Source organism: Polypterus senegalus, chromosome 13 (assembly GCF_016835505.1).
Source record: "Polypterus senegalus isolate Bchr_013 chromosome 13, ASM1683550v1, whole genome shotgun sequence".
Taxonomy (NCBI): domain Eukaryota; kingdom Metazoa; phylum Chordata; class Cladistia; order Polypteriformes; family Polypteridae; genus Polypterus; species Polypterus senegalus.
Genome location: NC_053166.1, coordinates 129,165,707 through 129,183,117, shown reverse-complemented (window position 1 = coordinate 129,183,117; position 17,411 = coordinate 129,165,707). Strand labels below are relative to the sequence as shown.

General features: G+C 38.2%; 1 protein-coding gene across 1 annotated transcript in view; it reads left to right on the top strand.

Annotated features, from left to right (window-relative positions):
• The first annotated feature begins 4,045 nt into the window (after nucleotides 1-4,045).
• Nucleotides 4,046-17,411, top strand: part of si:ch73-12o23.1 (lysosomal alpha-glucosidase) — a 68,162-nt gene continuing 54,796 nt past the window's right edge. Inside the window, exons 1-4 of the mRNA XM_039775050.1 lie at nucleotides 4,046-4,158; nucleotides 8,214-8,823; nucleotides 12,380-12,525; nucleotides 16,420-16,585. Of these exons, the coding sequence (XP_039630984.1) occupies nucleotides 8,230-8,823; nucleotides 12,380-12,525; nucleotides 16,420-16,585 (906 nt within the window). The 5' untranslated portion in view covers nucleotides 4,046-4,158; nucleotides 8,214-8,229. The remainder of the gene's footprint in view (nucleotides 4,159-8,213; nucleotides 8,824-12,379; nucleotides 12,526-16,419; nucleotides 16,586-17,411) is intronic.

Here is a 17,411-nt window from a genome sequence, read left to right as displayed (position 1 = left end):
ATAGTTTTAATAAGATACAAACTTAAACACTTGTTTTCTGAATTTTGGTACCATTTTGGCTCTGATGAAAGAAAGCCTTGTTTCTCTGGTTTTGGCCTCTGCTTTGTTATTTGCTTTACATTTCATTATTTGGTTCATTCACTCTTTACTTGTTATGCCCTTCTTCTCCTGGTAGCAGAAAACCACTAAATGTTTGCCTAAAGCTGCGATGCTTTGTTCACATTTCTTCAATATCTAACTCCTCCCACTGAGATGATGTAACTTTAGAACCTCAAGGTGAACTGATATAGTTTAACAAGAATATTCCAGAATACATTTAAGATCAAGGCATACTTACTAACGTCTGCTAACATCCTATAGCTCGAGGGAGACCATCACCGATCTTGGAGGGCTACAGTGGCTGCAGTTTTTCCTTTCTTCCACTTTCTTAATCAGTGATCAATTTCTGCTAATTGACTTCTTTTCCCTTCATTTAATTGCCATGTTTTTTAAGACTCAGTCTTCTGAATTGCTACTTTTTTTAAATGGCAGCCCAACAAAAAATAAGTTGTGAAATGAGCCAGCAGATGATTAGCTAAGTTGGGGTCTCAAACTCCAATCAACTTCACTCCAACCAGTTTCATAATAAGAAGCCGATTCTCGTTGTTAAGTAAACCCGCCATTTAACTCCATGGCTTGTTGATGCTCTGCTACAGCAGACATTTCTAAAACTGTTGATTTTCTTTTTTCCAAGAACACCATCAAAATGTATTGTGGAGCTGAACAGATCAACATTACTGAAGCCTTCACCACTCTTCCTTTGCAGAAATTGTCTGATGGACACCGGTTAGCTGGTCATGTGTTGGCTGCCAATCAAAGAAAAAGGAAACAATTAAGGGGGCAGAGTCTTTAACAGCAAGTCAAGTAAAATGAAGAGAAGAAATTCAGACGTCAGCATCAGTAGGCTTTGTGTCCTAGGAACCAATTTACCCGTACTATTCTCTAACATTTCAGTAATTATTTACCACTCTGTTGCTAATCTTTCTGATCATAAAATTTTGAACACTTATTGTTTATTTCACTACTATGTGGGCAGAGCCGCAGGGGATGGCTAGTATTTTATATAAATATACAAATGATGAGGGTAACACTGTGGTTAGCACTACAACTTAACATCTCCTGGGATGTGTATTCACTTGTTATTTATCATCCTAGTTAGTGTCTGAAAGGAATCTAAATGTTGTTTCTGTGAATGTGTGACTTTTTCTTCCCTGGAAAAAAAAATTAAAACTTCATTAAAAGACTCCTTAGTTAGTATTATAAAGTTTGTGGTGAATGTTGATTTGACCAAAAGCTAGAACATTTGAGTGGGAGGGTGGTGCTTACATTTTTTCCCTTCATTTTACTTGCCTTTCTATTAAAGACTCAGCCCCCTTTAATTGTTTCCTTTTTCTTTAATTAGTAGCCAATGTGAGTCAACATATGACCACATAACTGGTGTCCATCATATGATATCTGTAAAGAAAGAGTGGTGAAGGCCTCAGTGGCGGCGCTTGTATTATTTATTTTAACAGCCTGTATCGCTCATTTCTCCCTTCTATTTCTGAACACAATATCAGTGCCCAACACTTTAAAATTCTTTTGATCCATTGCTTACCTGTACTTTCTCTGTACAACTGGAGCATTGTTGGGGTCACACAGTGTTAAGTGGAAATGTTCAAGGTCTGTCTTCAATATTAGCATTTAGGCCAAACAATATTTGTAACTCTTTAAGGTTTATTGAAATTTAATGCCACCAGGCTGTTGTGTCAATTACAATTTCTTTCAGTTCCTGTAAAAGAATCTCACTCCTCTTCCAAGGTAGTTTCCATTCACCTTGTTTGGTTTTGACTTAATGAAAAACTAGTGCCTTCGTATATGCTGAACTATTTTAATTCAAGAATGATTATAAATAATTCAAGTGTGAGACCACGTTTGATTGAATCCAAAACTGGCTAATTTGTTGTTCTTACAAAACACGTTTTTGCAGTAATCGTTATTAAATCACCACAAAAACAGTTGCTTTCTTTTGGTGTGCGCAAGGGAAAAAAAAATAACAAAGCAAACAACTCGTTCTATGAATTTGTAAAGTGCTTGAAACTGCCTGCCTTTTAAACTAGGACATCCTGACTTCATTTGTACCATCACATTTAAATCTGCGATGAGATCATGTAACATTTTAACTTTTTATTTCGTTCTCTACATACAAGAAGTAGCATTCTATGAACCAGATATTTACCAAAGATTTTAAAATATTTTGGGACCTTTAGATGGTCCATTCCATTTACCTTGGAAGTCAGGTGTCGGAGATAGGAATGACGTCACATCTGAGATGATTGCGTTCTGGTAGAACATTTGGAAAATCTATATGGATGCCTCCAGAAAAAGCTTTGTTGCTGAGATTAAATACCTGTCAATAACAATGCAGTACGCTGTATTTTCTGCATCCAAACACTGCAACAACCTGTCCACAGATAGAAGTTGGGCAGTATCTTGTGTACGACTGATTTAATGAGACATAAATAGACAGAAGTGCTAATAAGCAGTATAATTCTTCAGCTTATACTAAAGTTCGTGGTGTATGTCACCATTTTGGATTGATATCATATCTGAAGTCAGACAAATGTGAACTTTACAGACCAGGCCAAAGTTTCCAAGTAAGGAATCTGACTTGAGGGGCCATTTCAGTTGAAAATTCCGACTAGGAATTAGGAAATTCCAACTTCCCAGTTGAAAATGAAGTGCAGCATTGGGGATGTTAAGGAATGGCTATCCATCTGTTTGCTGGTTGTTGTAATTGAAATGCTTTCTAACTCTATTGCAAATGAACCTAACTGTAAAAGAAGCTGTTCTGTTAGAATTGGTCAGTCTGCCATATTGAACTGAAAAAGAGCAAATGGAGGCTCTATTGGTGCTGAAATAATAAAGGACATCCATCTGAAATTTTATTTGTAATACTGACTCAAGACTCTTCTTTATTTTTAGAGTATTTTCTCTAACATATGTTTTTAGGTTTAGCTTCTCTTTTCAAATGTGTTAAAGGGAAAATCAGTTTTTTGATCAATATAAAATTTACGTTACTATAATTTCAAAAATCTATGTCCATTTACATTTTGTGTGTCTTGGCTCAGATCATCTGTGCACTGTGCTGTTTTCGGTATCAATCTCAATTTGAGGATATACAAACATGTAAAAGAAGCTTAATTTTGTGAAAAGAATTAACAAGTGATAAATCACATGGTGGGAATAAAAGAGAACAGCCAAAGCTGATTCTAGTAGCATAATGTTTTAAAAGCACTTTCAAATGAAAACAAGACCACAGTGAAAATAAAACTTACTACACATATTTATTTAATTAGCTGGTCATTTTATAAACTCAAATACGTTTGTATTGCTGCCGGATCTGTGACGATTTTCTAAACTAGAATAGATAACCTCGTGCTTTAGAATTACACAACGGCTTGGCGCTAATCCAAACTGACAAATTAATGATAACATTATGATAATGTTTAGAACCCACTGTAATTAAAGTATACAATATGACTATATTTGGTTGTAAACTACATTATAGTAATGTATATATATATATATATATATATATATATATATATATATATATATATATATATATATATATATTCTTTTAGGCAAAAAAGGGTTTTTTATGGGGCAAAGTAAAAGAAAAAGAACAAAAAACAGTGATTTTTGGAATGTTTGACCTGCAGATGTTCCTTCATTGCACAATCAAGTGAAACTCAGCTTGCAAACATTTAGCAAACTTACCAGCTTATTGAATTTATTATACCGTATGTCCTGTTTATTTCATTTCGGGCAAGGAGCCGAGCCAACTAGCCAACAAAAGGGTTTTGTTAACCCCATCAGTCCGAGATGGATGTGCGGAGGGCGCATCATTTGTCATTGGGAAGCTGGACAATGAATCCGTCAATCACTTTCCAACTAGCCAATTATCGTGTACAGCCAGTCCACTTTAACCCGCCCCTTTCGTTCGTAACGATGAGCACTGTAGTGGACCGCCCCCTTTGTCTATAGGTCGTTCAGGCGGTCAGTTTGTCCGTCACATTACCACACATCAAAACAGTCACATGCAAGTCTGAGCAGTGAATTTAAGCGCAAGTCAAGGTAAGAGACTGGCGCACTGGCGGCTGTTTCTTTGTCATTTTTTTGCATAGCTGACTTTTCTCGGTGTATTCTAAATACAAAATCTTGCTCGATTCCTGCACGATCGGACTAGCTACGTCTCATTGTTGTCGCAAATGTAACGGTATTTTTTTCAAAGGGAAACGCGGTGGGATTTAAATAGCAGCAAGTCTTCGTTCAGTCAGTTTCTAATCTGTGCTGTCAGCGGGACGCTCGTCTGTGACGTCAGGCATAAACAGGAAATGGGAGAAGAAGACACTGTACTTTGTATGAACAAGAGAAGCACTGAAGCGTCTTTTAAAAGGAACGAGGCTCATAATTCTCAATAACAATAACTGATGTAACCCTTCTCGGGGGACCCGTTTCGCTTTTATGTTTCTTGTATTCTGATTTTGTGGTAAAACGTTACATTTAATATTGTACACTATGTATACATTCTTATATGTACATACTTAATTAGCATCTTTTTAGAAATATGTGAATAAATGAATAAGCAGGGGGTCGATATGTTTTAGCGTACGCAGTCTGAGCAATTTGTTTTTATCATGATTTATATGTTGGTTTTATCTTAGTTAACATTGTAAAGCAAGCATCAATCTTAATGTTTAGATTCTCGATAAATATTGGTTTCATGAATTTTAAATGTTAAAAAATGAAGCAGCAACATTCAAATAATACATTAATAACAATGTGCATCAAGTATATCAATAATACATTGGCAGGTTTACTTTTACTAATTTGGCAAGATGCAAGATTTGGATTGTTATCCAGAAATATTCAGTGGTGTGAAATGAATCATGTTATTGGGTTTTAAGTATGGGGTGGGCTGAAAAATAAGGTCAGGTGTCCCTTCAACAGCATACACACAGAATTTGAGTTTTATGGTTCAGATATAAGTTACATTTTAGTTTAGGAATTTTAGAATACTTAAATGGTAATTAACCTGGCCTTTCACTGTATCCATGTTGAAAGGAGAAATCCCTCCTAAAAATGGAAAAACTGTTGGATTGAAATATTCTGCAGAAAGGTAATATGAATTGGGCAATGATGTAGAAGTCCACAAGTCCTGTTTGCTGGTAACACCACACAACACTACACTAGTTTAAAAGGAAGTTTGGAAGGAAAGGGCACACAATCCAGCTTTTCTGACAGCCTTTTATTGATCAGGTTGGCAGCAGCCCCTAGTTCTGGAGGAGCAGGCATGATCGAGCTTTATTGTAATCAAGGTGGTACAACGGTGCTGCTACACAGCTTCCAAGTCCAGGATTCACTTCTCAGCCAGTGTGCTGTTCCTGAGGATTCTGCATATTCTGTGTGTGAGTTGGTTATTCTCAGTCTGTTTCACCTTTCCACCCACATCACAAAGTCAATTTGGCAACTCTTAACTGGCAGTATTATGAACAATGGTGTGTGTGTGTGTACTTGAGGAGATTTGACATTATACATCTCAGGCCCAGGACGGAACTGTCATAATGAGCACCTCCTCAGCCTCAGTCTCACAACGTAACATTCATATACTAAAAATATTACTACAGAATATTATCTAGTGTGTTCACTAACACTGCAAAGCAGATGCAACAAAGTTTCCTTTTAACATCATGTTAAACAAATAGTCCGTCATTAATAACATTCATCTGTCCATCCATTCGTTTTCTTAACCTGCGTATCCTGGGCAGGGTCGCAGGCCAGCTGAAGGATATCCCAGCAATCACTGGGTAGGAGCAACGCCTGGATGAGGAGCCAGTCCATCACAGGGTTGTTTCTATTGCCTGCTCTTGTAGGCACACTTTATCTGTGTGTGACCTGCAATGGACTGCTGTTGCTTCCAGGATTGGTCCTTGCATCACAGAATTGGCTTAATGTTGGGTTGTGTGTAGTATTAGATAGGTTAGATGTATAGATAATGCCAATCAGAATTAAGGACAGAGTTTATGACTAGGTAGTGCACCTGAAATGAGTTACACATTTTTGAGTTTAGTAATATTTGAAACAGATGCAGCAGGGATGGTAGTAATAGGAAAGGAAGAAGTGAAATGTGAGGTATTGGAGAAAGAGGAGATACCTTAGGAGAGGAGACTGAAGGCATTTTTCCATTCAATAAGTAAAAGACCTAATCTGTAATTGTGAATTAGACAATTGTATTATCCTCCTCACTAATTACTGTATTAGGAATAGAACCATACTTCTGTATCCTTCACTGGAGTGGAAGATGCAATTATGTTTCTGCTCCACAAGGCATATTCCAATCTGGAGAAAGCTAGCAACACTATGAGGAGTGTTGATTTCTTCACTGCCTTAAATACTATCTAGCCATCCCTGATAAGGAGTTAAGTAGTGGATAGGCAGGTGGATGAGCCTACTGTATCTTGGATAATATATCATATGGATATGAGCTACCTTGGAACAGCACAAGGGACGGTCCTGTCATGTCTTCTGTTCACCCTGTATGCCTCATACTATAAATATAAGAGCAGGCCATGACATTTGCTCTCTCTGATGATTCTGCATTAATGGGATGAATTGACAAGAGGAGTGTAACATGGTATAGGAGAACTTTAAAAATTGTCTGCAGCTATACCAAAGAACCTGTACACCTTGTCACCATTCAGGGAGTGGATGTGGAGGTGGTACACTGGTAGAAGTACTTTGTGGTCCACATAAATGAGAAGCAGATTGCACTTCTTTCAGGATAAATCATTAGAGATCCTTTATGGCACCACGAAAAGATGATTGTGTGTGCGTCTTTTTACTGTCACTATTCTGTGGAGACATCGCTCTCTATATATATAACCCAATGTCTGTCTGTCTGTCTGTCTGTCTATCCTCTTTTCATGAGAGAACTACTTAACAGATTTAGATCAGGTTTTTTTTTTTCTATAATTTGCTTGAACATTCCGGTTGATTTTGCGACCTCTCTCATCACACTAAGTATCATAGTTTGCTTGCGGTACCGAGTATGGGACTACGACAAGGTGATTGTGTGTGCATCTTTTTACTGTCACTAATCTGGGGAGACATCTCTATACTGTATATATATATATATATACAGTATATACATAAAACCCAATGTCTGTCCACTTTGCACGAGAGAACTACTTGACGAATTTAGATTTTTTAGTATTTTTTTTTTATAATTTGCTTGAACATTCCGGTTGATTTTGCGACCTCTCTGATCGTGCTAAGTGTCATAGTTTGCTTGTGGTACCAATGTATTTGCGCAAATCTAAGACACATGCAGCGGGCTGAGGGGACAGGGGAGGGGACCTTCTCACTCACGCACCAGTCTCAGGGTGTGTACCTTACCTCCGCTTAGCTAGCTAATGACAACTACTTAACGGATTTAGATCGTTTTTTTTTAGAATTTGCTTGGACATTCCGGTTGATTTTGCGACTTCTGTCATCGCGCTAAGAATCATAGTTTGCTTGCAGGAGCGATTTATTCGCACTGATCTAAAACAGAGGCTGCAGGCCAAGGAAAAGGGGAAGCGTGACATCAGGAGTGGGGAGTTGGTGTACCTCTGTGTTTTGGAGTGTATCTTGCCTCCGTTTAGCTAGTGATACCTTTTTGTTTATTGATTTTTAAAGTTTGTCCTGTTTCACTACTACCCTGGCGGAGCTGTGGGGGACGGCTAGTACAAGCATAAATTTCATTGTACTACGTACATGAGAATAAATTTAAACTTAATGCCATAGGATTCCCAAGAAAACATGTTACATTTGTGTGCACAAAATCTAAAAGTGCATCTTCTATTAACAGCTTTTGTTGGATGGGCTTGTAAATGGGATATTCCCAGTAGTCATACATTCCACACTGATGACAACATTAAAGCTCCTTACTTTCATAGCAATTGTGCCAGACTATGAATGTTTTTATAAGACAGAACAATGTTTTTGTGATTTTAAATGTATTATATATTTGACAAGTGTGCATTACTGTATATTCTTGCAGATTGACAGTGATTTCTTCATTCCTTTTTAGATTTTTTCACAAAATGGGTGGTGTGACAGAATTATAAAACAATGTTTTCAATTTGCAGGTTCTAGCCAGTCAGAATGGTTTCATATAAGCTGCTGACCCCTGAAGATGTATATTTCAGTGCCCCAGTTCCTGTTGTGGCTGAAGAAACATCTGAACCAAAACCTCCAGAAGTCAAACTTTGTTGTAAAAATAAACCCTGCTCGACATCCACTGCATTCATTGTGCTGGCCACCTTTTTGTTTGTTTTGTGCTGTATCTGGCTTATTGGCACTGTTTTCTGGCTGAAGGATCCAGGGAATCAGATACCGTACAGATCTCCCTCTCCTTCTACATCCCTGAGCAACCAGAGTAGACCTTCTCCAGAAACTTGCAGCAGTATAGAGGTGTCTCACCGCTTTGACTGCTACCCAGAGAGGCAAGTGGTAGTGACCCAGGACCTCTGTCAAGCCAGAGGATGCTGCTTCATTCAGATGCCACCAACTGAAAAAGGAGTGCCATGGTGTTTCTACCCTCCTGACTTTCCAAGTTATGCTTTAGATTCTTTGGTTGACACTGACCTTGGATTTATGGGGAAGTTGGTACGGAAGAGTGAGACTTATTATCCAAAAGATGTTAAGAACTTAAAGCTCGATATTATGTATGAGACAAATACCAGATTGCATGTGAAAGTAAGTTTTGGTTTTATTTTTTTAATACAGAGCCATGCATTTGTGATTTAGTGCACTTGTGTCATGGTGCATGCTGCCTAATGCTCAGAATCTTGTCGGATTTCCTTTCAAGCCAACCATCTATCTTCTGAACCTGCTTTTACATAACAGGGTTGTGAGGAGCTGTAACCATCACATCAGCACTTTTGCACAAGGCAGGCATCATCCCTTGATGGGTTCAAAATTAACTGCAGTTCACATTCACACGTACAACCGCAGTCACTCATAGCAGACTAGTTGTGAGTCACAAACATCTACCATTCTGGGGCACCCTGGGAAAACCTATGCAAATATGGGCCTTGTCTGGATAGAACGGTTTGGTTTCCCATCAAGACACCACAGGGGTATGAAGTGAATTTGACCAGAAACAAAATAAATACAGTAGATCCCATAAAGAATCTCATATATCTCTCTATATATAAAATTCAACGTCAGGAGTAGGGAGCTTTTATATCCCTAAGCTTTCGCCAACCTGCCAGGTGTCATCATCAGAGGAAAATGGTTAGACATACAGGAATTAAAGGCAATATATAGATGGCGAAGGGTGGGGATGAAGAGAGAGGTTATAAGGGGGTTGGGGTGGATTAGTAAGATTTGGTTTGGAAGGTGGTTGTCATAAAGTCTATATATATATAATTGTCGTGCACCAGGAGCCACTGTACCAGCATAGGGTCTGACAATGGGTCCAAGGATTTCATTCTGATACCTAATGGCAGCCAAGGTGCCTTTGTCAAGCCTGTAGCGGTCTGTGTGACCCTCCATGGATATGCCTCCCCAGACAATCATTAACCCACCACCAAACAGCTCATGCTGAATGATGTTACAGGCAGCATAATGTTCTCCATGGCTTCTCCAGACCCTTTCACTTCTGTCACGTGCTCAGGGTGAACCTGCTCTCATCTGTAAAAAGCACAGGGCACCAGTGGTGCATCTGCCAATTCTGGTATTCTATGGCGAATGCCAATCGAGCTGCATGCTGCTGGGCAGTGAGCTCAGGGCCCATTAGAGGACATGGGGCCCTTGGGTCACCCTCATGAAGTCTTTCTGGTTGTTTGGTCAGAGACATTCACACCAGTGGCCTGCTGGAGGTCATTTTGTAGGGCTCTGGCAGTGCTCATCCTGTTCCTCCTTGCCTAAAGGAGCAGATACTGGTCCTGCTGATGGGTTATGGACCTTCTATGGCCCTCTCCAGCACTCCTAGAGTAACCGCTTGTCTCCTAGAATCTCCTCCATGCCCTTGAGACTGTGCAGGGAGACACAGCAAACCTTCTGGCAATGACACGTATTGATGTGCCATCCTGGAGAAGTTGGACTACCTGTGCAACCTCTGTAGGGTCCAGGTATCGCCTCATGCTACCAGTAGTGACACTGACTGTAGCCAAATGCAAAACTAGTGAAGAAACAGTCAGAAAAGATGAGGAGGGAAAAATGTCAGTGGCCTCCACCTGTTAAACCATTCCTGTTTTGGGGGTCATCTCATTGGTGCCCCTCTAGTGCATCTGTTGTTAATTTCATTAACACCACAGCAGCTGAAACTGATTAACAACCCCCTCTGCTACTTCTGACCAGATTAATATCCCATAAGTTTCATTGACTTTATGCTATACTCTGATTAAAAGTGTTCTTTTGAGCAGTATATATATATATATATATATATATATATATATATATATATATATATATATATATATATATATATATATATATATATATATATATATATATATATGAATATATATCATTCATTTTTAACCTGGTTTTCCAGTGCTGGTTCATGGGGAAAATGAAGCCTATCCCAGCAAGCATCAGCGCAAGGTTGGCATAATCCCCAGAATGGGCATGAGTCTATAATAGCGTGACCACACACACACAAATGCTAGGCCCAGTTTAACAGCGCTAACTCACTTCAGTTGCATGTCTTTGGAGTGTAATACAAATTATACAAATCTTTATCTCGCCTCGTCTCATCTCATTTTCTTAGTTGATTTTCCAGGTGAGGTTTATGGTGGCAGGCCAAGCAGGTCAGCCCAGACTTCCCTGTTGCCAGATAAAGATTCTACTTCTTCCTGGGGGAATTCCCTGGTATTCCCAAATCAACCAACAAATATAATCCCTCTAGCATGTCCTGGGTCTGTGGGACATGACTGGAGCAGCTCTAGGGGGAGAGATCCAAAGGGCATCCTTACAACATGCCCAAAACAGCTCAATTGACTCCTCTCAATCTGGAGGAGTAGCAACTTTACTCTTATGTCTCTCCTGAATTGCTGAGCTTCTTCACACTATCACAGGTATGAGCCCACTCACCTTGCAAGCAAATCTAATTTCTGCTGTGTATGCTCGTAGTTTCATTCCTTTTATTGTTACCCATAGCTCATATGTATAGGTGAGGACAGGGATATAAGATCAACCAGTAAACTGAGATTTTTGTCATTAGACTGAGCTCCCGCTTCACGACCACAGACTGGTACAGCAATCACAGAACACGTACTGCTGCTCAAATCCACTTTTTGATCTCACCATCCCTTTTTCCATCACTTGTGGAGCAAGATAATGAGATGCTTAATCTCCTACACTAACAGCTCCTCACCTGGAGAGACAAATTCATTCTTTTCTGAGAGAGCACCATGACTTCAGATTTGAAGGTGCTTATCCTCATCCCTGCCACTTCACACTTAGCAGCAAATTACTCAAGTGTGTACCAAAGGTCACAGTCAGATGAGCCAAAGGACAACATTATATGCAGAGAGCAAAGATGCTACACCTAGCCTACCCAACTGGGCACCTACGCCCCCTCTGCTGCGCCTTCATATCTTGTTCATAAAAACCACAAACGGGAGTGGTGACAAGACACAGCTTTGCTGGAGTCTAACACCCACAGTGAATAAATTCAACTTAATGTTAAGTATTCAGACTCGGATCTCACTGCATTCATATAAGGAAAAAATAGTATACACAAGTGGCCCTGTTATCCCATTTTTCAGCAGCACCCCACACAACACATGCCAAGGGACATGACACGGTCATATGCTTTCTCCAAATGCATGAATCACATGTAGACTGGGCTGTCATGGAAGCATTGGAGTGCAAATATTCTTACAAACTGAAATTGATTATGTTGGTTAAAAACAATTTATAGATCCTTATCCATTAATAGACAAAAACATTCTTCTAATTTTCAGTGTTTCCCAGATACCTGTTGATCTTTTTTGTTTTTCCTTCAAATGATTTTATTTAATTATGTATACAAATGCAGAATTTCTACTGCATATTTTATAAAAAGCTAACTTTTTAGACATGCAGTAATTGTAGGTCAACAGGGACCCACAGAAGCACACATGGATGTTTGAATTAAATTTAATTTTAATCAGTTTTCTTTTTTTCTTTTTGTTGAATTAGGTACAGTATAGTGTACAAAAGTCTATAAGTTAATTAAAATGTTGGTAAAAGTCTAGTTCCTCCAGCTAGCCCTGACATGAAAAAATGTTAACAATAGCTGTCTATTTATTTATTTATATAGGTAACTGACTCCAGCAGTAAACGTTTTGAAGTTCCCATTTCTGTCCCAAATGCTACAAAAAAGGCCATCAGTCCAGAATATGTTGTGGAGTTTTCTAAGCAGCCGTTTGGATTAATTCTTAAACGCCTGTCAAGTGGAACTGTATTGTAAGTTGGAAGAGTGTTTTTTACATTTGTCTTTAGGGAAGGTCTTCTCTAATGAGATTATAAACAATGTTTCTTGTTCTAACCTTTTCAAATTTTGGCGAACAATGGTTATAACAGTCACCCACTACATTTTGATTAGTACACTTAACTGATTGCTTGACTGATAACTTATTTGAACCACCATCCACTAGGAAGGACGACTTGACCACATTTCCACTTCTCCAGTTCAAACAAAACAACCCCTTCTCACTTCTCTTTCTCTCTTCCCCTCTCTCATGAGCCAGGCATCCTTTTCTTACAAGTGAACCTTCTTCCTAAATCCATCCCCTAACTTTAGATCAAATAGGACTTGGCTTTAAACTCCTGACCCCTGTCATTTCTGGCTAAGCACCAAAATCACTTCCCCTTTTCAAGGATGACTGTTTAGCTACGGAGACATCAGGTTAGTGCTCCCTCTAGTGGCTTTTGGTGTCTTTGCACACAAGTGCTGGTCCAAAGATAAATTAACAATCCTAGAATAATTTGATTCTGGAATGAAGAAAATTGATGTGGCGAAAGTATTCAGAATAACGCCTTCATCTTCATCTAACCTCTCGTTTTCACTCCGTATTCATACTTGTATTTCTTTAAAAAAAAGAAGTTAGATCTAACGTCTCATTTTCAAATAAAATATTTTTTGTAGTTCAAGAAGCGCTGTTTTTTTTATACAGGTATTGTCAAGCTTGGGTTACAGAGTTGCACAAGAAGATGAGTCCAGGTTTTCAAGGAAAATACATTTACTTCATTGCTGTATAGAGAAGGCAGGTACAGTTTCAAGACTTCATTCCAAATAGAAGCTCTTAGGAGCCACAACACAGCCAGTCGTCCTGCGTTAGCTCCCATCTTCACATTACAAGAACACCAGTGTGTTTGGTTTACTGTTTACCAGATGCAGCAGAGCAGCCATGAAGCTGTCCTTGCACCGCTGCCATTATTGATGCCAACCGTGGTCACAATAGTATACGTATTATCCTCATATTCATTGTAATGAAATTTGTGTTATAATTAAATATTTTTATGGTCCTATGAGTTTCATCATAATGGAATTCCACCTGTATAGGTCTTCCATTCAAGGACTATCTGCTGGAGAACACTGATCTACTTAAAAGGACAACATTGTCAAACTTCTCTAGCTAGAGATCATGTACTACAACATGGATGCCATTTGACCACTTGCCAGCTCTCCATGTTATCTCCATTTTATCTTTCATTCTATCTGGTACCTTCTAAGGTTTGACTCATGAGGTGAAAAATCCTCCCACCCAGGCAGACACATCACCAAGGAGTGGGTGGTATGGTCAAAAACCTCTATCAAAATGCTTTTAACAATTCTGAATGCTTTGTTAGATACAAACATAATGTATTTGTATATACTTTTAACACAAAATGTGTTTATTTAACAAATAACAGATGTATTCATGAATTATTGTTCACCTCTTATCATTTGGACCACTTATTAACTTACTTAAATGGATTTAACATCAGGTATTCACCTCTTCAGCGTAAATTGATAAAATCTCAGCTTCTCTCTCACTGACTTATGCTGCCACTGAAGTAACACAGAACAACACTCGGCCTTTCTTGTCCTCCCTCCCTCTTTCAAATAGCCAGCCTTAAACCTATAATCCTTTGGCAAAAGTCTTGGTGGATGTGAGCTAATACTGACTTACCAATCAGGGTGGATCGCATATCATTCTGGGTAATATTCTTAAAGATATAGATTCACTTATTACACACGGCGGCCAATTACAAATACAAACTCATTTTTTCAAAATGTTCACAAGCAGAATTTCATTCAGTATGCTGGATCAACTGGTTTATGGCCCATTCCTAGAATGGTTAAAACTATCAACCCCTTGCAGACCCTGCCATCCACATCAATGTGTAAAGGGCATCCTTCTTTTATTAATTGGGATCATTACACTGAGTGAAAATTTGTCATGGAATTTTAGCCTTGCTCAGTTTAATCCTAGTGGTATATTTACTCCTTGTAATATCTTTACACCATATAATATTAAAGTTCAAAAAGATAATTTTTGGATATTGGATCTTTTTGTAGCTATGATCTTGCTATTTAACTTGTTCTCCTTTACGCTATCAATGAACATGAATTCCTCTTGTAATAATAATGCTTATTACTAAGTAAGCATCTGAAATTAAACAAATATTTCACCCAAGTATTTTTAAAAGAAGAAACAAATGGAATGCCATATGTAGAAGTAACAACACTCTCTGAGTTACTAGATTTTAAATTAGAAGAGTAAGATGTGCTTCAAGCCCTAATAAAACCCCTGGACCTAATGGATTTTCACCATCTGTATTGACAAAAATGAAAGATGCCATCTATAAACTCTTGTTACAAATATTTGTGCAGTCAGTTGAGAAAGGAGAACTAATGGAGGACTGGAAAGTTGCAAATAGGATTTCATTCTTCAAGAATGGAGACAAATTGAAATCTGATAATTACAGACCAATGAGTCTTCTGTACCATGCAACATTATGGAAATTATATTAAGAAACAAATTAGAAATGCACCTGTATGAAAATAATATACTAAATAACATTCAGCATAGGTTTATGACAGGAAGATCCTGCCATACCAATCGTTTAGACATTTTTAACAGGCCTGTGGAATAGTTGATAAAAGCAAAGCGTACTTTAATTAGACTTTCAAAAACCCTTTGATATGATCCCACACCAAATATCAATTCTGAAACCACAAACTTGGGCATCAGAGGTAACCTATAAAACTGGATCTCAAGTTGATTAACCGGCAGGAGACAAAGAGTACAGATGAATGAGGAGAATGCTCCTCAGTGGAGTCCCTCAGGGGTCTGTCCTTGGACTGTTACTTTTATTGATTTATATTAATGGCTTTGATAATGGTAAAATTAGGAAACTTGTGAAATTTGCAGATGCCATTAAAATTGGAGGAGTAACAGGCATCAAAATAATTCAAAAAGACTTGGACAAGCTTTAGAACTGGAAAAATGTAGTTTAATAAGTGTAAAGTTCTACACATGGGAAACAGGAAAGCTAATTATAAACACAAGATGGGAGATGGCATCCTAGAAGAAGAAACCTCTGAAAAGCATTTAGGGGCTTATGTTGACACAGCATTTTTATCATCTAAGCAATGTGCAGAAGCAATTAAAAAAGCAAATAAATCGTTGCAGTATGTTGTTAAAACTGTTGAATGTAAATTGATGGATGTTATGTTCAAACTATACAATGCAATAGTGAGACTGCATCTGGAGTATTGGTCAAAAGAGACATATCAGCTGAGCAGTGGGGAGCAACCAAGTGCATCCCAGGACTTAAAGATGTGTCATACTCTGACAGACTTAGCAAATTAAAACTGTTTAGTTTTGAGCAGAGGAGACTGCCTGGAGACCAAATCCAAACCTTCAAAATCCTCAAAGGCATTGATAAAGTAGATCCAGCAGAATTCTTTCAGCTTAAGGGTGAATCATGTACTTGAGGACACCAGAGAGAAGATGTGCATTTAAGACTATAGCCAGGAAGCACTTCTTTAGGCAAAGAGTTGTTGGAATCTGGAACAAACTACTGAGACACATAGTTGAAGCTGAAACATTGACAATGTCTAAGAAGTATCTGGATGAGATAATGGGAGAGCTCTACTATTAGCTAAACAAACTGGCTTGATGGACTCTCGTTTTTTTTTTCAGATTCCTTATGTTCCTTTGTAGATAGATAGATAGATAGATACTTAGATACTTTATTAATCCCAAGGGGAAATTCACATGTATCTGTTATTTAGAAGATTATGCAGAGAAATATATTGCTAAGCTTCAATTGTTTTAATGTTTTGTCTTATTTTTGTATTCTTTTCAGAATAAATACAACTGTGGCCCCGTTATTCTTTGCAGATCAGTTCCTCCAGATATCAACCATCCTGCCATCACAATATATTTATGGGTTAGGAGAACACCGAGCTGGCCTTCTTCACAGTGTGCAGTGGAATACCTTAACGTTTTGGGCAAGGGATGTGCCTCCAACGGTAAATTAACAATTTATTGAGTGTGCCTGAATGCTGGTGTAGCATTTTTTGTTGGGGCTTATACAACACAATTGCTGGTCCGCCTCTGCCTTTGTAGGTTTTTTAATTTTATTTTTGGTTTGTTTTTATTCTTACTGTTCTGTAAAGATCAGAACATTAACGCATCACAATTCTGGATCATTGATTGGCTGAAACACAGTAGAAAAATGACACTGTTGAGTAGGATGTTAATTGTAGTTTTTACATTATAACCTCTCCCTAACTTAGATGGTTTACATTTAACTCTTGTGTGGAACATCCATTGTACTGGACATTTGTTATTTTCTCTAAGCGCTTGTATGTGTTGTTATATAAGCACCCTCACTGCTGAATTTATGCATTAGTACATACAGTGGTGTGAAAAACTATTTGCCCCCTTCCTGATTTCTTATTCTTTTGCATGTTTGTCACACAGAATGTTTCTGATCATCAAACACATTTAACCATTAGTCAAATATAACACAAGTAAACACAAAATGCAGTTTTTAAATGATGGTTTTTATTATTTAGGGAGAAAAAAAATCCAAACCTACATGGCCCTGGGTGAAAAAGTAATTGCCCCCTTGTTAAATAATAACCTAACTGTGGTGTATCACACCTGAGTTCAATTTCCGTTGCCACCCCCAGGCCTGATTACTGCCACACCTGTTTCAATCAAGAAATCACTTAAATAGGAGCTGCCTGACACAGAGAAGTAGACCAAAAGCACCTCAAAAGCTAGACATCATGCCAAGATCCAAAGAAATTCAGGAACAAATGAGAACAGAAGTAATTGAGATCTATCAGT